Source organism: Aythya fuligula, chromosome 24, assembly GCF_009819795.1.
Source record: "Aythya fuligula isolate bAytFul2 chromosome 24, bAytFul2.pri, whole genome shotgun sequence".
NCBI lineage: Eukaryota > Metazoa > Chordata > Aves > Anseriformes > Anatidae > Aythya > Aythya fuligula.
This window is the reverse complement of record NC_045582.1, coordinates 1196238-1219297: the sequence shown is the minus strand read 5'-3', so window position 1 is coordinate 1219297 and position 23060 is coordinate 1196238. Positions and strand designations below refer to the sequence as shown.

Here is a 23060-nt window from a genome sequence, read left to right as displayed (position 1 = left end):
CCTGTGTGGAGCCGGGGGTTGGGCTCGGTGATCCTTGGAGGCCCCTCCTGACTCGGGGTATTTCAGTGTTTTGTGACCTTTGTGGCGTCTCGGGGGAAGGGAAAAAACATCCCCACAGAGCGGAGCAGCCCCGGAACGCAGCGGGTTATTGGTGTGTTTTTTTTTTTTATTATTATTTGCAGGTATTTGGGGCTGCGAAGCATGGACCTGGCCGTGGTTGCCGCTGGAGAGGTGCAGAATGTGCTCTCGGCTATGCAGAAGAACTTGGAGTGCCCCATTTGGTACGGCCGGGGAATCAGCGCTGGGGCTTGGTCTTTATTTTCCTCTTCTGGTGAAGGGATTTGAGAGTGGTGGGGTCAAAAGAAAACACGAAGAGTAATGTTTTAAAGTCAGTTAACATTGGTGTTTTCTAAGAGCAAATACAAGACAGGAAGTGCATTTTGCTCAGATATTTTGGCAAGCCTTGTTTTCGTGTTGCCACCTCCGTGACTCGGTGCTCTATCCAACTGAAGTAAAAAGTCAGCTTATCCGATTAGAGCATTGTTTGTAAAGCAGTGTGGATCTTTGCCACCGGAAGTTAAGTGTGGTTTGTACTTCTGCAATGTAAACAAATGCTAAAATAGCATAAATTCTGTCTAACGCCTGAATATTTACAATGCCTGATCAGTTCTTAAAGGTTCTTGCTGCTGGTGTTGCAGATTTTTTTTGTCTATTGTGGCAAATATTTTTAAATATCTAAATTTTTCTTATGTGTGTTTAACATCGTACATTACTGCCTCTAGAGAATTAAAATGATTTCCATGTTGATGACATTGCTTACTGCAAAAGCACAGAGGAGAAAATACAGAATGTCTATAGAGCTACACAACAGGGAAAAAAAATCTTGAATCCTAATGAATTTCCTTATGAAAAGACAGCGTGCTTCTTGCTGAGGTGTGACCACTGGTGGCTTGGGTGGGTGGCTTGGTTATTCATGGGCTTAATGTCCCAACAGAATAGATAGCGAGAATAGAAACTCTTTCCTGTATCTGCTGGTTATAAGACATGAAGGTATACTTTCTTGTTTTCTATTACACGGGCTCTTGCACCTCTTTTTTACAAAGGCCTTTGCCCTTGCCATGGGAGGTCAGAATTGAAAAAGAAAAGCTGCTAGTGTTCTAACACCAAGTTTAAGTTTTGGAAACTGACTGCATTTTTGAAGCTCATTTTGTTGCAGTTATTTTCAAACAAGAACACGGAAGTTATGTTTTCCTTTTATATTTTTTTTCTGCAGTTTGGATGTAGTGAAAGAGCCAGTTTCAACAAAATGCGATCACATATTCTGCAGGTAGGTTTGCAAACTTCTAATTGCAATGCTTAGTCAATCTGTTTGTATTCACAGCAGCATTATGCTTCTTTACTACTAAAGATGTTTACTGTGTTTTGGTAACTTAATATGTGGCTATTTTAAGGGGAAAACATACATTCTGAAAAAGCAATTAATGCAGTTACACAAATGTACCACATTGGATTGATTAATTCATTGTAACATGAGAATGAGAATCTAGGTATTCTGCTTGAAAATGAAGGATTTCTACTACATACTGTGTTGTGATTATTCTTTTTCTAGGTTTTGTATGTATAAACTCCTCAGCAAAAAGAAGAAAGGTGTGGTACAGTGTCCTCTGTGCAAGACTGAAGTTACTAAGAGGTAAGGCATCTTTGCAAGTGGGCTTGGGGATGAGAGAGTCGAGCTCTGAGGAGGAGATGAATCATTGTTTCATAAATGTTTTGGCAGAAAAGTGAAAGAAAAATTGATTGAGGGAACTGTCAGCTTTCAAAGGAGTAATGCTTTGCCTCAGTACAGTGTGACCTGTGATCACAGGTCACAGACACTGTTCTTAGCAAATGTTTGTGCTATCAATTATAGGCTGTATTATTGTTCAGCCATTACAGCTAGTTTCTCTGCACTAAACCTACATGAGGAAAAGTATTATGACATTTTCCCTTTGTGATAATGTTTTAGTTACAATAGTAGGCTGTTTTGGGGAATTGTGTTGATACTTCTTGGCCACAGTTTTCTATTGTCTCACGTTCCACTTTGCAGCTTTACTCCTCCTTTTTTATTCAGTCTATTCTAAGAGAACTGTTGATAGCTTGCCCATACGTTTGTTTTAAAAACATGTCGTGTGGTGGTCTTATTTCAGAAGTCTGACAGAAAATTCCAGATTTAAGCAGCTGATTGAAGGACTGTTGGAAGCCATCCACGCATTTGAGCTTGACACTGGAGTAAAATGTAAGTGTTAGGAATTTGATACTTTTGTCATAGTTATTTACTGGGTGTTTCATTTACTGTGAAGTACTCAATATGGGAAGAATTTTTGAAAGTGTTTTCTTGGATATAGAAGCTCAAGTTCCCTTGAAAGTTCCCCTAATTTTCCTACAATAATATCTTAAACTTTCTCAAGGGTTTTTACTGCATGTTCCATGATTGCAAGCTGTCCTCTAACTTTCAGTTCCCGAACTATGGCTGAATGAGTATCAAATGATCTTTAACTTATAACTTTGTGGCAAAGACTTGTTCTTGATTTGTTATTACACCTAATCTTGCATCTCTAACTTCTTTGAAAATCTTGGGGCATGAATTAGTAAGTGCCCTAACGGTATATGTTAACTTGTTCCATTCAGCTCTGTGCTTTTGGAATCCAAATTGATCCTTCCTAGCACTCAGTGTATTTTAAAAGCTATTGGCAAATCAGAAGTTTTTCTATTTTGAATAACATGTGTTGGTAGTTCTGTTGAGATAGATAAATCTATTTTTTCCTTAGTAAGGAGTACATTGTGCTATTTAAAAACTAGACTTTCTTTTCAAGTTGTTCAGTCATTCTAAAATCAGTACTGCTGGACCCCTTTCATGCTAGATTATCCATAAAAGTAAAATTTTGGGGAAAATCAGTTACCAAGATCAAGATTTAACTTAATATTTCAGTGCTTACTTCAGGTAATAGGGTCAGTACTAGACTGTTTTATGAATAGATACCTGCTGTCATGCTCAATGTAAGAAAATATTTTTTTTTAATTTATTTCTGTTGACACTTTCTAGTTTTAAACAGCCATCACCTTCCTAAATCGTCCACAGAAGCCACAGCTGCAAAGCTTCCATGTAATGAAAGTTCTGTCATCCAGAGTAAGGGCTTCAGAAACAGGAAAAGAAGTGCTAAAGAAAATGAACAAGAAAACTGCACCTTGGTAATGTTATTTATTTTTTTTTGCGAGATGTATTTTTGGATTGGTTAGCATTTTATTTGGAGTATGTGTATGCACATGTACATAGGTAAATGGAATATGAGATTTCACTGTGCTTTCAGATTCCTGTTTGAGTATTATTTCAGACAAGAATATTTGAATATTTCTGTCTTGTTAAAAAAGCTGCTTGCATAAATTTACTTAAAAAAGAAAAATCATGAAAAGATAATACTGCCTTAATATATTCTGTTACTGATAGTAGGGTTGAAAGCTTTTTCTTCACAGCTTGTTTAGTGAGGCTGTCAAATAACTATTTGTAGAGGCTTTTTACTTTTTTATGGGTAAGATCATGAATTAACTGGACTTAAGGTGACTGCTAAGTGTATGAGTCTGTTCACAGTGCAATATTAATTGTTCTTAGCTACTTGTACTGATTACAATATTAAGTATGATAAAACTCTTACTGATTTAAGCTGTTAAATGCATGGCAGTTGCTTTTATTAATACGTTCCATTCCTGATACCGGAATGGATGATAGATTACAAATAATGGTAATAAGTTAAATATATTGGCAGTTCACATAGAGGCTGCCAATTTAAATACTTTCCTTTAGTTCTTTCATATTCGCCCCCCTGTGTAGTTCAAGTAATTACTTTGTGGTTGTTTTGTTTTGTTTGTTTGTTTTTAAATAATCTACTGTTATTAATAACTATTCCTTTCTGTTCTTCCATCAGCAGGGAGCTGACGTGGATGCACAGCGTGCAGACATCAGTGTGAAAAGGTGTTCCCTAAGAAACCGAAACCAGAAACATGACTTAGAAAAAGGAGTATTTATAGAGCTTGGTAAGAGCTGTTGTAGATCCATATTGGCTAAGCTCATGTATGATGCTTGCAAAGTAATGAAAGGTGGAAAAGTTCAGTGTCTTTAAAGCACTGGTTTATTCTCAGTGACTGAAGAGAGTAATATGTAAGACAGATTAACAAATCTGAAAAGTTATTTGTAACTAAATAACTGCCGTTTTGTAATTATTGCTTCTACCAATATTAAGCAAAGGATCTGAGCCATAAATTCAAACGTAATGCTCTGACTTCCAGTTCTCAATGCAGGCAACTGTTTCCTGTTTGGAAATTAGAAATGAACTCTTACTCTGTTACCAGTCACGATTTTTAAAAACCTCATCCCCTGGAACAGGAAGCAGACCTGTATCCTGGAGCTATGTAGATAGTTGTGCACTGAAATTGTGATAATTATGTCAATTGAACTTGATCTGATATGATGAAAGTTGAAAGCATCTGCCTCTGGAAAGAATTAAGTGCACAAGCCTCTGTGATAATAAACACTGACAAGTCGGCTTTCTCTGAATCCTTTCACGCAGAATAACAGCTGATTTGTTTTTAGGCACTGATTCATCTGAAGAGCTTTGCAAACAGGCAGGCAATACTGGGTAAGTAAGGGTTATTAAGGAATTTGTATTTTCTGAAGATAACAGTTCAGTATGCCCATTACTCTGCTTTAGTTACTTAACATAGGACTGACAGGAGTCCTCAAGCTCTCAAGTGGCTTTCAGCTTTGAGACATCAGGGTAGAATGGCTAGCTGATTCCTGTTAGATTGTCATATGGTATGCTGCCAAGATGTTTTCTAAATATTTTGTCTTTTACATAATGCTTCAGAATAAAAGCTTGTAGTATGCCTTAGAAAATAAAATCAAGTTCAGGACTAGGGGGGGAGGCTGTTAAAGTATCTGAAATCCTGAAGGGATGTAGTTGTGGCCAGTGTCAGTCATGCATGGTTGTCTTTACTCAGCAGCCTAATTTCTGTAAAAGCTATTTCCAACAGCAATAAGGGGAAAATTAAATTAAGTCTCCTATTGTGTCAAATCGTTAGCTCTGTAATGAAAATAGATTTATTTTTTTTTCCTTTCACAAACCTTCCCAACAGGTTAGGAAACAAAGAAGTGGTTCAGATTTCATCTGAAGAAAAGCTAGAAGAACCGAAGAGCCCTGAGAAGGGGAATGAATATTCTTGCAATACACGAGCTACCGAGCTGAGAGCTAAAGAAATAATTCTACCAAATGTCATAGGTATGTTCATTAATTTAGTGATAAAAATGGTTGAGAGGAAAGCTTGGAAGAAAGACCACGAGTTAACACTTATATATTTAATAGTGTGAAATTAATTCTTGTAGTCTTGTGTTCTGTAGTTTTGTTGATGCCTACAGCTAGTGACAGTGTAGTAGAAGACTGCCTGTAGACTAGGCACTTACTGAACACATTCTGTGCACAGAAACGGAAGGGAAAATAAACTTGATCAAAGTGGAAAGATCCTTTGGTCTATTTAAGCCATTATATTGTCCCTCAGAACACAAAAGCTTTGTCTGGTAATTCGCGTAAGTAGTTGAATGAACACGCATCGTGTAATCTGATATTTTCACCTTCCTCTGGAGAGAGGCTTGTACATTATAGCATCCTGTTTCGGAGGGAAACAAGAACTGTTCTTTTAAAACCAAATAGAAGCCATTAAGCTTGTCGTTGTTCCTGTGCATTTAAAATAGGGCTTAATAATTCATAATGCTTATAAATCTTCAGGTGAAAGTGATTTCTCAAAGGAAGCCTTGAGCAAGAAAAGCACGCAGAGCATCACTGAACATGCAAATCCTGACCAAGTGAACGAGATGGAATGCCAGAGTTCTCCTTTAAACATTCTTTCCCCAGACCTGCTCACAGAGAGGTGTGACAGAACAGATAATGCCAGTCCCTTAAAGGATGGGGACACGTCTCTTTCTAAGAATGCAGAAGAAACGGGTGCAGAGCAAACTCAGTGCAGTAATAAAAGCCAAGAGTTTGATTTAGAAGATAGTTCAGAGAACAGACCAGGTAAAAGCAAGGAAATAGATGCTGTTGTGCAAAGTGTGGAAGATGTGGAAATGTGTGAATCTGAGAACGATTCTGAAAAAGAATCTCCTCTGGAGAAGCTCCTTCAGCCAGAGACACCACACTGTCCTACGCTGCATCAGGTCTCTAGGAAGAGATTGAAACGAAGCATTCAGAAAGTCAATGAATGGTTTTCAAAAAGCAATGAGATTCTATCTTCCAATTCCTCACATGATGATCCTGCTGAGGCAAGTGATGTTTCAGGTGAAGGAGATGCTTTATCAGATAAAGATTCATGTATTTCAGAGAAGACCAGCCCTGTGGTGGGTTTCATGGAAACTACAGTGTCTGAAGGAAACAAGAGGTGGTCCAAAGAAAAAACAGACAGCATCAAAGACAAAATATTTGGTAAAACGTATGAGAGAGAGAGGAAGTCAAATCCCCCTATTATCCTGAGAGAGATTTTACCTACTACAAAAAAGGAAGATGTGCCTGCTGTTCAGGAGTGCTTGAATAATTCCAGAAAAGATAGCCTAAAACGGAAAAGGAAGTCTGTCCGTCACCTACAGCCTGAGGACTTCATCAAGAAAAAAGATGTTGTAGAGGCAGGTGGATGCCCTCAAAGTGTTAACTCGTGCCTTGGAGATGCTGAAAAGAAAAAATGTGAAGAAAGTTCTGCTGGTAAGGAGAATCCCCCACCTGAGAAAAGAAAGGGTAGTACGCTAGCAGAATTTGAGGAAGGAGCATCCATGTCGAAAAATGCTACTGAAAAGGTGACGTGTGAGCACTCTGGAGAGCTAGAACTGAGTAACTCTGATCAGAAGAGCACTAAAAATCCAAGTTCTGCAGCAAAAAGATGCAGACGTTCAACTAGAACTATGTGCGCTTTACAGTTAGTAGTGGATAAAAACTCTGCTTCCCCTGATCCAGCTGAGACGCTGATTGAGAGCTACCCAAGCAGTGAAGAACCAAGGAATGCTGATTCTGAGCAACGGCAAGTCAGGCGCAGCAGGAGGCTCCAGTTACTTTCTGAAGAAATGACAAAAGAGACAGCAAAAAGGGTAGTAATTAAAGAAGCGAGCAAATATGACGGTGACCAGGAAGGGTCTGTCTCTGGGGTTGAAAAGACTGTGTTAGTTCGTGATTCTGAATGCAAAGACCTGTGTGAGCAGCAGGATATATCGAGTTGCAAGCCACTCACCGATTTGGAGAGTGCTGATCTAGAAGCAAACGCAATACAGATGAGTCCAAAAAATTCATCTGAGACTGCAGAAACTGGAAAACGTCTATTCAATCCTGCGCCTTCACACCAGCATTCAGATTTGAATTCCTCTTCACCCAGAGCAGGTTCAGAAGAAGGTGAGGTGCTGGGTAACCCTTTGCTCCACCAGTCTCCTTCAAAGACTGTTGTGCAAACTGCTTCCCACCTGCCTGAAGGGAAGAGGGCTGAATCGTGTCCTACTTTACCCCAGGACGAAGAGCACAGTACACAAAATGTTCCAGAGGGCCTCAGAACTGAAAAGTCACCAATGGCTAAAAATGTGTCAGAACTGGCTAAGGAATCTGAAGACAGTGAGCTAGACACGCAGTATCTGCGCAATATATTTAGGAATTCAAAGCGTCTGTCCTTCAGCCTTTATCCTGCTCCCAGGAAAGCATGTGAAATAGATGATGATGCATCTGAGAAGCTAAAAATGTCGTGTGCTGATCAGGTAGAAAAAAGGCATAGTAAATACTTCAATACAGAAAACTTGCAGGAAGAGAAAACTGCCGAGAACTTGAGTAATGTTTGTGAGAAAGAGAAGATGAAGAACTGTGAATCTGCTTGTGCTAGTCCCGTGTCGTGCACTGTCAGCAATGCTGAATGTGCGTGCTCTGGGGACTGTCAGGATGTTTCACAGGTTGCTAACCAAGGGAATTTGATGACACCGGTAAGAATGGGTGCTGCTAGCAGTGAAGGCAAAAGCAGACCACAAAAGGGAGAACAGGGAAGTGAAGAGACAGCGTCAACTGACGCAGGGGCAGAAAGCACTTTGAGACAGAATCCAGGCAAAAGCAGTAGAAGTCAAAGTGTTCAGAGCAATACAGAAGAGCACGTTTTCCAGAGGACAGATCTTAACACAGTCAGTGAAACGTGCTTCAGTTCAGAAAGTGATCAAGCAGAAAAGGCCGAATTTGTTGACAGCGAAGGACCGGTGCTGTGTTTTCAGCCCAGCTCAATGGCTTGTCCTACAGCTTGTCAGCAAATGTCTGCAGAATTCAACTGCAAAGACACTGAGAAAAGAAGGAGCAAAAGAAGACGATTAATAGGGGATGAAGAGCCAGCAACCCAAACTGCCAGCACAGGGGTGCCAGAGTGTTTAGTTGCAGAGACTCTGGAAGAACCTTTTAAAGGCTGCGGTGACTGTACAGATACGTCTGAAACCCCTGATGGCTTAATGTGCTCCGATGATGATAGCGAAGAGAACGTCAGCTTCTGTGAAGCTCCTAGGAAAGACAGGTCTGCCGTGTTTGTAAAAAGTGACTTGGTGAAAGAACGAGACCATGGAGGTGTCAGTTCCCAGCCACAATCTACAGGGATTCAGAGGGCTCGGAGAAGGGCACAGAAACTGCAGTCTTCATCTGAAGAATCTAGTGAGGATGAAGACCTGCCGTGTTTTCAGGCATTAATATTTGGCAAGTCGGCAAGCACGCCTTTGCAGACCAATAAACAGGTGACGTCTTCGTTGGGGTCTTCAGGAAATCACAATGCGTTGCCTCGGGGTAGAAGTCATGAGGACAACGTGCAGAAAACGCCTGAGGCTGCCCTAAGCAATGGCTGTGCTTCACCAAGCCAGGAGTCAGAATGCTCTGTGAATTTATTTTCTTCCCAGTCCAATGTGTCTGAAGAGTCAGCTGAAGGAGCACAGGAGCCAAAGAAACCTTTATTACAAGTTCATGCGTCCAAACAACAGAGCAATGTAAGTGAGAGCAAAGAAACCCTTCAAAGTTGCGCTGGAGGGCTGAAGAGAAGAAAAACAAACTCCAAAGATGAATGCCAAGAAGACCCAAACCTAGGTACAAACCCAGATTTTTATTTCCTTGGCTGTGTTTGTAATGTCACTGCCTGTAAGTTCTTGAAGGTTGCACAGGAACTTTGTTCTGTGTTCACGTGGTGCTTGCTCTTGGAAAGGAATGTATCAGCTCAAAGCAAGCAAACAACAAACTTAGGGTGTGGGTTTTTTTTTTTTTTTTTTTTTTTTTTTTTTTTTTTTTTTTTTTGTTTTTTCCTGGAAATTAAGAAATTAAGCTTCCTAGTGTTCTTTGTTCAGAGCAAAAATGGATTGACTTGACTGGGCACCAGTTGCCAGCCTGAGTCTGTCTGATGGAAATTAATTTTTGAGTGAGATACTAGATTTGTTATTATAATGTTATACTTGGATCCATCAATAAAGCTTCATAGAGCCTTCCTAAGCTGTTTCTGCAGCTGAAATGTTTGTTGAAATTGGCCATAGAATTCTTTAGTATTTATTTTGACCTTTTTATGGCTTTCCTAAATATTTAGGACTCTTTCATCACTGTTGAAACACTTCCCTTGTGTTCTGTTTACTGTGCTGTACATGTGGCATGATGTTCTTTGAAAGGTTCACTTGAAGTAGACCTGGGCTTTTAAGTTAAGTCTTTCCAAACATTGTCATTTTATCACTATAGTTAAAAATTTGGCTAAAAGGACTATATGATAAAAATTGTGGATAGCTTGGTTTGTTATTGGTTTTTTTGTTTGTTTGTTTTTTGTCTATAACTAACTTGGATTGTCTTCCATCTCCTCCAAGGTGAAGCATCTGGATATGACAGTGAAACAAGTCATGTAGAGGATTCATGTGGGCCATTCTCTCAGGGTGAAATCCTTTCTACACAGGTGAGTGAGTTTACACACAGTTCTAAACATAGTTTATGTACGTTTCTAGCATCACTGCCTAGTATGCATTCTAGGATATAGCAAATCTGTGAAGTTAGTGCAATGGGAAACTGCTTTCAGCATAATAGGTTACATTCAAGGGCCTAATTAATCAAAAACTTTGAAATGGCTTCTATGTCGTGATGTGTCTGACTTTGTCTTCCATGGTAATGGTACATTTTAATGGCTGTAGCTTGTTACGTGGTGCTGATTACAGTGCTTAATTGTGGAAGTTGCTAGTTAATAAATCTCCATTCTTGACTAATGCTGGAAGCCTCAGCTTCCCATATTTAAAGGCTTCATTGCTGTGGAATTTATAATGAATGGTGATAAGTGCTACGAAAAATTCAGTCCTTATATTTAGAGGCATGGAGCCTTCCCTTTAAAGGGTAAAGATTAAAAATAACAAATCTGTATTAGAATATTATAAATGTAAATAAGAGTAAGAGCTGTGTTCAGTGAAAGATCTGTCTAGCACAGCATCTTTTCTCCAATATAAATTTTTTATTACTGTTTAATAGCCTGAAATCATGTATTAGGTTTTTGCTTGTTTTTGTCTTTGATAACTTCAGGGTAAGTCTCATGCCAAATCTCCCTCCTGAGCATTAAGATTACTGTGGGTTTTAATGTATTTCAAAGAAGGTGGAGCTGCAGTTTTGGGCTTTATGGGTGGTTGTTCCAAATACTGCATCAGTACACGACATGGTCAACTTGCAGGATATTATTAACGAAGCTACCTCACAGGGCAGAAGGGATTTGTCTGGCTTGAATGGAATAATTGAAGTATGGGAGCTTTTGTTTGGGGATTTTCAGTGGGTTTTGTTTGGTGGGTGTACGTTTTTATTTGTTGCTTTTGTTTTGTTTGTTGTGTGGTGGGAGGGGGGTTGTTTTTGTTTGTTTTTCATTGAATCAGTAACAGGGAATCTCCACATGGTGTCAGTGCTAGAGCTACAAATGGCAGCATTCAGGACTGTGGAAACCACTTTATCCTGTATGGTGAAGCTTTTAGGTTTTTAAAAGAATCCTTTGAAGCTCATGTTATGAGGAGGCACATGACGTGTTTAGTAGTGGGTACCGTAGTATTCAGAGACAAAGTAGGAAAGAGTAGGATGAAATATTTTATTCCTTTTGTAAGCAGCCTTTGTGGCTTTCACAAAGGAGGAAGGTGCAGAGGCTCAATACCTGATGTTCATTATTAATTTTTAAATTAAGTGGCTAATATAAGCTAATGCAACTGGAGCAAAATAATTTTTAAAGAAATTTCTGCAAAAGGTTCTTTTTTTCCCTGGCTAATTAAACTGTGGTGAGCCTTTAAATCCAAAATAATTTGAACAGTGAAAAAACTATGATTTGTTTTTCTTTCCTTTGACATAGCACGTGTTGTTTGTTAGAGTAAAATCATCATAGTTGCCTCTTCCACACATAATAAAAAGTAATTCATAATTGCTGTGCTAATTTTCAAGTATTTGTTAAATTGATAGTATTGTTTAAAACTTAAGTTTGCTAATGTTGGTGCAACCATGCACTGCTTGCAGCAGAAGAATGCTATGCAGAACAACCTGAAGAAACTACAACAAGAAATGGCTGCACTTGAAGCAGTGCTACAGGAGCATGGAAGTCAGGACTCCGAGGACTTACCCGCGTATAGGGAGCTGCTGGGTCCCAGGAGTGAAAGAATACTTGCAGTGGAACAAACAAGGCAAAGAGGTAAACAGCAAACAAAACCTTTCCTAGCTATCCTGTGAACGTTTGTGTGGCTATTATTAGCTCTTTTTCTCCTCTGCCACAAATTACAGTGTTAAATTCTGCTCGTGTATCAATTTAAAATTTGCTTAAATTCAGCTGTTCGGTGAGACAAACCTGGTTTTATTTATAACTTAGGTACTATGCCGTCCAAAAACACTCCTGTTCCAGATCTGTGTTGGATGGCGCAGTAGTATAAATAGGCCTTGTGGCTTGGCAGGACTAATCCCTGTTCCTGTTTTGTCATTTCTCCTGTTTTCTTCTTGTTTTCTTTTCACTGGGATGAGTAAGGGGCTGAGAGGGTGGCTGAATACCCAAAGGACTTGGCCTCTATTGCTGTGGTAGAAACTTTCCTCTAACATATGAAAGAATGAGACAGAAAGGAGTTTAGGTAGGTATTGGCAGTTAAAAGTAATAGAAATGAGGGTCAGGTTGCTGTTTGGGGCCAGGGTTGGGGGGGGAATACCCATAGTGGTGTGTAGATCGTAAATCCCCTCAACAGTACGTGAACACAAATGTCCTTGCCAGTAAATAAATGCTGAAGAATTCTTTAATAATCACCTGCTGCTGTCTGTGTGAGAGGGCTTTATATCAAGTTTTTCTTTGTTAGGGAGAGGGAGATATTGAGATTAGTGTTTTGACAAGCTGTCTGCAACAGAACATAGAGCTGTCTTTCACCAAAGCCTAGAGTAAGTCCAGATGTTCATTGTTGAACTTCTCACAGTGCGAGAAAGGCACCCAATGCTGATTTAAAGATTTCCAAAGATGTAATTCTTGTTGAACTCTTAGATAAATTGCACCAGTGTTTTATTACACCACTTTCTGCTAAATACGTATGTATACATTTCTAGTTCTGTGGCCTTATTTCAGCAAGTTCCCTTTGTTTTCTGAAGGCAATTAGGATAATTTAGCATTCTGGAATTCAAAGCCATTTAGTGTCTTATTAAGCCTTTACTGTGCGTGGTTTTTACAGTACAGCAATCTTACCTTTTTGGATATCTTAAGCCATTAATGTTAAATATATCGTTAAAATATTAAGGGACTGATTAGTCTCTAACCCGTGCTTATTTAATGAGACTTCTTAATTTGCATGGCAAGGTTTACTGCGGTTTGAGAATCCTCTCTCGTTTCATAAAACAGGTTTTGAGATGTGACATTTCTAAAGCCAGTAAGTCCAACTATTGCAGATACCTATAAATAGAACGTTTGAGGATTAAGGCAGCAAATTAACGATTAGTTTCCTTCAGGCTGGAAAATTAATTGAATTAATTTGGTGCATGTTTACGTTTTTATTCTAGAATATGGATTTCTGTCTCGGAAAAGCTTAAACTGATTAGCGTTATTGATGGCTTGTTAAAAACTGCAGGCATCTTCCAGCTGCCAAATAAATGCCTTTCTGCTGCTTGTGAACGCAGATGCAGTAGAGTGTTGAGGGGATTTGTAAATAAACTGCACTAAGTTGTGTAACTTTGGCCTATTTTCCACCTTTTTCCACCTAATCGGTCAGCTGGTATTTCGGCTTTGTAGATGGCAGTATCTGAAATCAAATGCAGTTATTAGCTGTGCTTCTCAGGGCGTAGCATTTCGTGTAGATATCTGTTTGGGGACACTGACCACTCTGAAATGTATGTAAATGGAGCTTTTGGAGAATGCTTGACTTCTCATCTGAATAAACAATTAAGAACAGTTATTTTGCTTAAGAATTGCTCTTTTTTGTTTTTTTTTTAAAGGAGCAGAATCAACCTCAGAAGGAAGTTTTGAAAATCACAAATGCAGCACTTCAAAGGGATTTTCAGCTGATGAGGTCCATGTTATACCAAGTGATTCTTCTAACAGTGAAGTAAAAGTATTAGAAATTGAAAGGTAAACTTTTTTTTTTGCTTTTATTTATAGCCTTGTATTCTAAAAAGATGAAAAGAATCTTGAAGTAAATTCCTCTCAGCTTTTGAGCAATTGTAGTAGTGTAGCTGTTGCTGCACGCTTGTCATTTTTTTTCACTCTCAGTATCACAATTCTTCCTCTCAAGGTCTCCTGAACTGCCGTATCCTTCTCTGAAATCCTCTTGGTCAAAGAGACCAGATCTGGAGGAAGACCTTCGGCATGATAGTGTTGTGGAGAACAAAGCTCCTCAGGAGACAAAGCCTGTGCAGGAAGCAGTGCAAGAATATAGTCAGAGTGAAGAAGGTAACATTGAAGAGGGATACAACATAGTTTTATTTCTGCTTTTTTCCAGATGTTCATGTGTTTTTCACACACACTCAAAAGCTGCTATTTGCTGACAAGTAAATCGAGGATTTTAACTCTTGTATTCCTGATCAATTTTAAAAGATGTAACTTCATGTTTGGCTGGTCTTGTTTGGCAGTCCAACTGTCTAAATGTATGGCTGTCTGTCAGGATGGAGTTGAGCAACATTTTTAAAGTGATGGGAGTCATTATCTGTCTCACATGTAGATCAGTGCTTCTTGCAGGACATATTGCTAAAAATTTTGCAGGTATTCTGGTGTCTCAGCTATCTGTCAGGAAAAAGTAATGACAGGCAAAGGTGAAATCGTAAACAAAGAAGCACACGAAATGATTGCAGCACATAAACTTAAAAATTGATGCAACAGCTTTCCACTGTGACTAAAAGAAGCATGAAATTATTTCAAGAATTAATAAGAATTAATTCCTTTTCCTTTAGAAAATGCAGACGAGAAGCCTGGGACTAAATTAAACAAGGCATCTGTCTTAAATGATCTCTGTGGAAATGTGACCAGGAGTCCACATGCCTCTTCCTCCTTTGTAAAGCCTCCTCACCTTCAAACTGCAGAGGCAACAAATACTTCTGCAGTAGCTCAAAATGATAACAAAAGCCGTTCCCAAGGATGTAAATCGAAGAGAAGCGTATGTTTTCCTACATCTGTCCTGCACAATGCATCTGGGAAAGAAAATGCTACAAATCCAGTTGTGACTAACAGGAAAAAAATGTCAATTGTGGCATCAGGTCTGAATCAAAGTGAGCATGTAAGTATATTTCAGAATGTTTAGAGATCTGTTTTTAAATCATGCCACTTGATCACTGTAGTTTTCAACACAGATCTAACTGCATTGGAAGGTAATCTTAGCATAATCTACAGATCATACTATAGTAGCTCAAGTCAGACTTCACTCCTAAAAATATGAGGAATGTGGCCTGTGAACAGCACTAGAAAGCTTACTGAAGTCTGAACTTTTAAAATGACTTCCTACTGTCTAGGGGAAAATCACATTATTCCAGAGTGAGAGGACTTTATTTTTAGAAAGCCTTGGCAAACAAATGCTGCAGTGCCTGCTCTTCTAAAATTTTCTAAAGCGAGATACATGCAGAGATCATAAAAAATGTATATGTCAGCTTCTTAACTCCCATGTTGTTCCAGTGCCTTTATGTTTATTGTTCAATTCATAGCCAGTGGTGCAGAGCATTGCTGCTTGTGTTTATGGCAAATGATTTGGTCAGCTTCTGGAATTAGTTCTCTTATTGGTAAAAAAAAAAAAAAAAAAAAAAAGGCACACATTTGTTTTTTTTTTTTCCAGTGTTTACCTGGTTTAAGAATGTAATCACAAGGGACTAGAAATCTGCCCTTTTCTCAGAATTTGCTTACAGCATTTGGTAGTCTGAAAGTCACTGTTGCGGAGAACACTGGGGAGAAATGCCTTGCTACATCTTTCACATTTCTCACCAGTCTTTTAGTGAGAGCTAAAATCACTATTAATAACTACTAAAAATTCTGCTATACAGATTTTTTTTTTTTTTTTTTTTTTTTTTTTTTTGTTCGATGCTTTAGTGGTTGGCTGTTTGGAAACATTCTAATTTTAAAAAAGCTGCTTTTGCTAGGTTTCAGTTGCACTAATGGCATGCATGACAGCTTTAACTAGGGAGGAAGTAATTTGAATGCTTTTTTTGTTTGTTAGAATGTGTTTAAACTTGTTAAGTTTTGTTATGAAAGCTGCTGACAAGTTTATCATACATAATAAACTCCGAAACTTGCATTGGGTTGTTCTCAGCTGTTACTTCATTATCCAAATTCTGCTCCATAGTGAGGATTTCTATAATTAATCAATTCTGAATTGCTAATAATCCTGGCAGAGGTATTGTATATCATTAGTCTTTGTTGCTTAGCATTTTTTGAATCTTGTGGCCTTCTGAATAAAGTAGCATAAGAAAGGAATTTTTTAATTATAGTCTTCTAAAACATTAGTGCTAGTTACTGATCCTTAATAAATCCCTCTTTTGTGACCATCAGTAACTAGCTCGAAACTGTTTCTACAATGCATTTCCAGGAGGAAACATTTTTTTGGTTCATAAACTGACTGGGAACTCTTTAGCCTGTTGGATGGTGCCAAAATTAGTGACTTTTATTGTGTCTTTAATGGAAGCATACACTCTGTGTGCCAACACAAATAAAACCACTAATTTAAAATAACTACTGTATGCTTTGCTACTATAAACTTGTTTTTATAATGTTTTGCTAGCTATTAACTCTTTTTTTTAACTGTTTTTCAGATGGTGGTCCAGAAGTTTGCCAGAAAAACTCAAAGCACTTTTTCTAATCACATTACTGATGGAACAACACATGTCATAATGAAAACAGGTTTGTTGGGAGCCATGTGAACAAACCCCATATTTACACAACAAGTGAAATAGTTGACTCTAGACTAACAACTAACCAACAAGCAGATGGTTCAGCAATAAATTTAAATAATTTAGAGGAAAAGGTATTCATAATTTTTGGTATTTAAGTTTGGGAATACAAATCTCTCTAATTTGATTTCACAGAATCAGTGTGGGAGTGCTTTGTTTCCCTGTGTGTTTTAATTAAAAAATGCTAAAAAGCAAAATATTTTCAGACAAATCTGGTTGTGTGGGCATGCTATATACTGTCATAGAAGCACTTCTGGATGGCTCATGTTTGGATAGAATCCATGGCATGAGCCTTCATTGCTTTTGAAAACCTACATAGAAAGGGAGCCAGAAAATCCTGCTAGCCCAAATCTATGGACTCGCTTTTTTTGTTCCTGCAGTATATCACTAGCAGGATGGCCATGTAGTTTTGGAGACAGAGATGGTTCTGCCTTCATTCAAAGAGCGTGATCTGTCTTCTGAAAGTTGTGCCTGTCCTTGTGGAGCAGAAGAGGAGCTTAGATAGCTAGTCATCTAAAAGTTTATGCTAACATTACTATAGCGATACGTATTCCTTGCCTGTTATCTTTAATAACTAAAAAAAGCGTCCAGAAGTTCTACATGTGACTAATTTCTGCTCATTTCCTTCAGTTGAGCGGGTTTGGGAGGGAAATTTTAGGACACGGAAATTTCTGATCCTCTCTGGTCTTGATATTTTGCAGCCTCGCTTAGCAAAATCTTTTGGTTTTCAGTACAAATTATCTGAGCTATTTTTCATTAATAACAAAACTAAAAGATCTCTATCATTGTTTATGCTGCAGATAAGGAGCTGGTGTGTGAACGGACACTGAAGTACTTTCTGGGTATTGCAGGAAGAAAATGGGTAGTTAGTTATCAGTGTAAGTATAACTTTTTTTTTTGAGGAAAGTTGTCTCTGCACTTCTACCACAAATGTACTTTCCTCTTGTTCCAGATAAAAATATATACGTATATATATCTTTTCCTGTCTTGAATATGTCAGCATCTGGTGTTTTGCAGTTTCTTCTAAATAGTTTTTTAAAAAACAAAGTAACATTGAGCTGCTTTAGCTTCTGAATACTTTTTCTGCTTTCAAATAAGGGCATTGGATTGCTCCCTTCCCTGTCATGTGCCTTTCCCATCATACTTTAAATCTTTGAGCTGCATGGTATCAGTTAATGCAAAATTAGTATTTAAAAAAACTGACAAAATTCAGTAAGTACGTTCAAGCAACACAGAGTATTTACTTTCCCTTAGTACAAATACCTTCATTTTAATATGGTGGTGAAGTCAAACTATTGGCAGTGGAAGAACAACTTTACTGTATAAAATGACTTGTCCTGTTCTATCTTTTTATTTAGGGGTAGTTCAGTCTTTTAAAGAAGGAATGATACTGGATGAGGTAGGTTTTTTTATGTTTTAGACTAAAATATCAAATGTGTAAACAATGCTGTTACACTGATGAACCTACTAGTAGTCTCAGATATTGTCTAAGCATGAAATACGTGCAAATCCAGCTGTGAAAAATCGGTTCCTAATTTTACCAAAAGCCACAATTAGATGACAGGTATTCAGTGTTATTGAATGGATCCCTTTAAGTGTTCCTGTTGATGGATTACAGCATAGAGGAAGAGATCTGTAGTCTGCATAAGGTAATAGTGTTGGAACACATCAATACTGATGCCTTGTTTTTGTTGTTCAACTTTGCAATAGACAACTACTAAAAATGTATTGTTCCATTACCTTTCCTAGAAGAAATAGTTTTTAATATGACCTTAATTTCAGTTATTTTTTTTTTTGTATTTCTGGATGGTATTAGGATTTTTTTTCTCAACTACACATTTCTGGGGAGTGTTGTATCAGTGAGAGTAGTAGAGAATTAAGTGTTTATTAGATTTACAACAAATAATAGTACCACATATATCTGCAAAATGAATGCCTTGAAATAAAACAAAAAAGATGTTGAATATACTGATAGCTATCTTCTATCAAATGAGACTTTACAGATAAATTAATTTTATTGTTGGAGTACTCCTATACTGTTTGCTACATTTCAACATTGTTTGACTACGTGTTTCTTTAAAAACTGTAGGATGCTGCAGGGATTTCATTTCTGCTCTCTTATTCTTGAAAAAATCTTTAGAATTAAATGTGTGCAGAAAATGAAGTTTCCAGTTCTGAAATCTGATATCTTTCTGTCCTGATCTGGAACTCTGACCAGGAAAGTGTTCTTAATCTCTAACTTCAGGCTTCTTGTTTATTTTCCAGGAGACCTTTGAAGTTAGAGGAGATGTAATCAATGGGAGAAACCACCAAGGTCCTAAGAGAGCAAGGCAGTCTCTGACTGAAAAGGTACAAGCTTATCAGGGAGAAAAACCCATTCCTGCCTTGACCATTTCAGATACGTGGTGAAAGTAGCTGACTATTTGTTACTTCTGATTTCTCTGCTGCTCTGTACATACGGAATTGTGCAAATTGAGCATATTTTCAGTGCTGCTGACAGAGCTCACTTTTCACGTATAAAAATGCTTAAATGACTCTCAGTGCTTAGAGTGGATGTCATTGCTTTATAACATCGGTATAGGGCAGTACAAGGTTGGTGGTTGTTTTTTTTTTTTTTAATTTGTAACCTGCAAAACAAAAGTTTCAGTTATGTTTTGTGAAACAGCATTAGCTTAATAACCGGTCCTAGAATTGCAGTGAAACCAGTGTGCTAAATGTTGCCCTGTAAGGGTGCCGTATGTGTACTCTGTTAACATGTTCCTTGTTTTTCAGATATTTAAAGACTTTGAGATCTGCTGCTATGGTCCTTTCACTGATATGACTACAGGTATGTCATTTTGGTGGAACTAAACAAATTCCCAGCATTAAAAATAAGTATGCACACACACACGTGTGTATCTGAAGAGGGGTTGTATGCATTCACCAGAATTTCACGTTTGAACTCTTTTTGGTTGCTTTTGTACATCTTTTACTTTGAAACTTTCAAAATATTTACGTGAGGTATGGTGTAGGTGGAGGATTTGATCCAATTCTATCTCCTAACAGAAAGTGTTCTCTTCTATTTGGATGTCCTCAGGAAAATGCTCTGGCAGTTCTAGTGTATTTAAAAACAGATGTTTTATCTAATTTATCCCTGCTTCTCTAGAAATGAAGGAAAAGCATTAATATCATGCTGTCAGGTAATCGTTTTAAATGCTACTGAAAGTTACGTTTGGAGTGCTTTTTTGCTGTCCTAATAAACAGTTTCTAAGGTATTTGTTTATCTAGTGGTTGACAGATCATCAGCGTAATCTTCTCTCTCTATTAGCAGATGTTAAAAGTGAAACACAACAAAATTAGCAGTTTATATGTGAAAGAAAAGCTGGGGAAGATAGCTTTTTGTTTAAAACTGAATGAAGTATAGCAGATGTCTTAAATTTAAACTAGCATTTTTCTATTTAAAATATTTATACCCTTTGTATTTTTGTGGTTTGGTCCTTTTTTTTACAGCAGGTACTTTCAATTTGTCCAATATAACTTTGGGTGAATTATCCTTGCACCTCTTGACATTTACGATAATTACTACAGAGGATGCAGTGCTTTCACCTGCTGCAGTGATGATCAATTATGGCTCTTATACTTGCGAGACTTATTTACTTTCTTCACTATGAGTTCAACAAATTGCTGGAAATTAAATACTTTAGCTACTTCTCTTAATGAGAGATAATCACAGTTCTAACTTCTGATTTCAATTTGAATTTCGTGCCTTACATCCTTATGGTAAAAGGAAATAAATTGTTGGTGGTTTTCTCTTTAACTTTTGGGCACGTGTTGTTTTGGATTTTTGTTGTTGCTCTGATTAATGTGGGGGAAGCACTTGGCAAAAGCGCCTGGGACTTGGAATTCCATCCTTTGGCTGCTGTACTTGATGATCCCTTTCATGATATTGTTACCCTTGCTGAAGAAGTTCAAAGGAGATGGTGTCTTCAGCAGGCTAGAAAGTGTACTAAAGCCAACATCCTTTTTACAGTGACAGTTTGCTTTGGAACAAAATACAGGGACTGGTGTCAGTTTCAGAGTGATATAAAGCACAATAGTAATAGACTTACAGAATCACAGAATCATTTAGGTTGGGAGAGACCTCCAAGATCAGAGTCCAACATCTGACCTAACACTAACACGTCCTCCACTAAACCATATCACTGAGCTCTACATCTAAACATCTGTTTTATCTGTTTGTTTATCTGATTTACCTTTTTATCTGACTTCTTCAGGGCATCTTGAATGGATGGTGGAGCTTTGTGGTGCCTCTGTAGTGAAGCAACTTCATCTGTTCACCCACAAAATGGTAAGTGTTAATGAATGTTGCACTTAGCTATAGACCATCCACTGCGTTACATAATGTGCATGTTGAAAGATTACCCAGTCTTTTTGGACTCCTCAAAGGCTGATGCATATGGGAATGTTTGAGAGAACTGTGCAGTAACAATACAAAACTGCATGGCTGCCATACTTTGGACTTGGAGTCAAGCTTACACTGAGCTGAAAACTGATCCAAGTACTCTATGCCAGCCAGCTAGATAATCTTTATTGAAATCAGCACTGAGCCTCACCTTACAGTGCAAAAAGCCTTTAGTGCCTTAACTTAGTCACAGCATTCCTGGAGAGAAATAACAGAAAAAAATTAGCAACCAATGTGTTTCTTCTTCCACCACCACTTAACATCCCCTGTGAAATCCTCTTTGAAGCTGAGTCAGCCCAGTTATCACCCTCTGCACATAGGTGTGAGAGTCATTTAATGACAGACCGATAACATTTTTATTTTCTTATCTTGGAATCCTAGAATTCCACTGCTGTTGTGGTTGTGCAGCCAGATGCTTGGATGGAAGGCACAAGCTATAAAGGTAAAACTGCTTACAGTCGTGGATTGCCTTATGGTACACGTTGAGTGTCTCTATTATATGAGTGGTTTTAATAGTTAAATATCAGAGAGATTTGTAGAGGAGTGGGAATAAACTACTACTACTTTTGAAGGGGGAGGTATGTCTTGAAGTCTGAAAGGACAGACTATATTATTTCAAGAATCAGAAATGGAGTTTCAAAAGGTGGTCTGCTAGTATAACTTGTAAACATGATACTGGTGGTGTGTGTTTGCTGTTGGCTCAGTCGTCCTGCATATCATCAGCTTTACAGAAACCTTTTGTAGTGTGGAAAGTTTGCTAAAGGGGAAGAAGCATCTCTGACTAATAAAAATCTAGCAGAAAGCCTCAGATGGGACAAGATTCTCTTGGTCTGGAAAGAATATCCAGCTACCATGTGTTAACTTATAAAATATGGAGAGAGATCGATACAGATTTTTTTTTTTTTTGTGCTGTCAAAAGCTTCCAGAGAAACAGTGTGACCTGGAAAGCACAAGTGGTCCAGACTTGACTTGCTTTTAAATGAGATACTGGGATGAACTGAAGCAAGTTAGGCTATGGTGGAGTTCAGCAAAACAATGGACCAGGAAGATGATGTTGCAAATACAACATGTCACTGAGGTCCTAAGTTTAAAAGATAACAGGGACTGCACTCTGATTTTAGTGTTTGTTCTGTGGTGTTCCAAACTTCCTGCTGGACCATTTGCCAAACAGCTGTTCTTTATGGAGCAGCAACATTACCTGCCTTTTTAAAAGGGATAGTGGCACACAGCTGTTTTTAGAAACTTGCTTTTTATCAAAGCCTTTAAGATGTCAAAGGTAAAACAAGTAGTTTAACCAGAAGGGTATCAGGAAAGCTTGCTGTTAACCTGCTTTGCCTCACTGATAATAGTTTTATCAAGTGTGCCTTTGTCTTGCAGCAATCCAGCAAAAGAACAATGTTGCCGTGGTGACTCGAGAGTGGGTGCTAGACAGCGTTGCTTGCTACGAGTGCCAGGAGCTTGACACTTACCTTGTGTCCTAAAGGGGTCTGCACTTCTCTTCCCGTTGCTTTAATTCTCCTCAGTGCTGATACTTTAGTAATTGTTCTAAGGGCTATGGATTTGTAAGTATCTTATGCAGAGAATTTGTGCAAATAGTGTGTTTTTGTTGGTTTGTTTTTTTTTTCAGGGTAAAATAACTATTTTTATTAATCAAAACTGTGTAAAGATGGAGTTGCCTGCTGTTCTGTAAAGTTCAACATTTGTAATTTTAAAATAGTCCCTTAAAACCCATGTAAAACAAATTGAGGTTAAAACCTAACTAGAATTTAGAACATGGCTTCCTTAGAGAAATGGTGATGCATTATTTACCATCCCAGCCAGTCCCTGCCTGTATGCTTAAGGTCTTTTTCAAGGAATACTTGTTTACAACAGTAATACTGGGCTCAGGGCTTGAATTAAAATGTACTTGCACTCCTGAGTAACTTCCATATTTGTATTTTGCATAAATACATAGCCCGAATAAGGATGTATGTATATCAATACAAAGAAATACTATTTTGTGATTACTTGTGTATCAGCATGGTTACTCTTAAGCTGTGGACTACATCTGTTTCAAAAACTATACGAGCAGCAGTCCTGTTGTTAGGACCCCTGGATACAACACATCCAACTGTGTGACTATACAAGTGTCCTACACAACCTGTAGGTGGTTTTCCTGGTTAGTACGAGCACATTCCCTG

The 23060-nt window shown here is 38.1% G+C and overlaps 1 protein-coding gene across 3 annotated transcripts; it reads left to right on the top strand.

The window, feature by feature from the left end:
* The first annotated feature begins 190 nt into the window (after positions 1-190).
* BRCA1 (BRCA1 DNA repair associated) lies at positions 191-22501 on the top strand. 3 transcript variants are annotated; one of them, XM_032202844.1, is made up of 22 exons: positions 191-281; positions 1274-1327; positions 1610-1690; positions 2187-2275; positions 3083-3228; positions 3963-4068; positions 4625-4670; positions 5167-5309; positions 5814-9155; positions 9911-9996; positions 11571-11742; positions 13509-13641; positions 13805-13962; positions 14460-14782; positions 16302-16389; positions 17240-17317; positions 17798-17838; positions 18705-18788; positions 19212-19266; positions 20693-20766; positions 21262-21322; positions 22258-22501. In XM_032202844.1, exons 1-22 carry the CDS (start codon positions 202-204, stop codon positions 22359-22361), a joined length of 5544 nt encoding a protein of 1847 aa, XP_032058735.1. In that variant the 5' UTR covers positions 191-201; the 3' UTR covers positions 22362-22501. The 3 variants fall into 3 exon arrangements, with proteins under 3 accessions (XP_032058735.1, XP_032058736.1, XP_032058734.1); XM_032202845.1 differs by having other exon boundaries at positions 3960-4068; positions 11574-11742; XM_032202843.1 differs by having other exon boundaries at positions 3960-4068.
* The last annotated feature ends 559 nt before the right edge of the window (positions 22502-23060 follow it).

What these genes read in the sequence shown, in the direction of transcription:
- BRCA1 (XM_032202843.1), top strand. Translation starts at nt 202, where the DNA reads ATGGACCTGGCCGTGGTTGCCGCTGGAGAGGTGCAGAATGTGCTCTCG. An exon ending in AACTTGGAGTGCCCCATTTG is followed by an intron (nt 282 to 1,273) that starts GTACGGCCGGGG and finishes TTTTTTCTGCAG; the next exon opens with TTTGGATGTAGTGAAAGAGC. An exon ending in AACAAGAAAACTGCACCTTG is followed by an intron (nt 3,229 to 3,959) that starts GTAATGTTATTT and finishes TTCTTCCATCAG; the next exon opens with CAGGGAGCTGACGTGGATGC.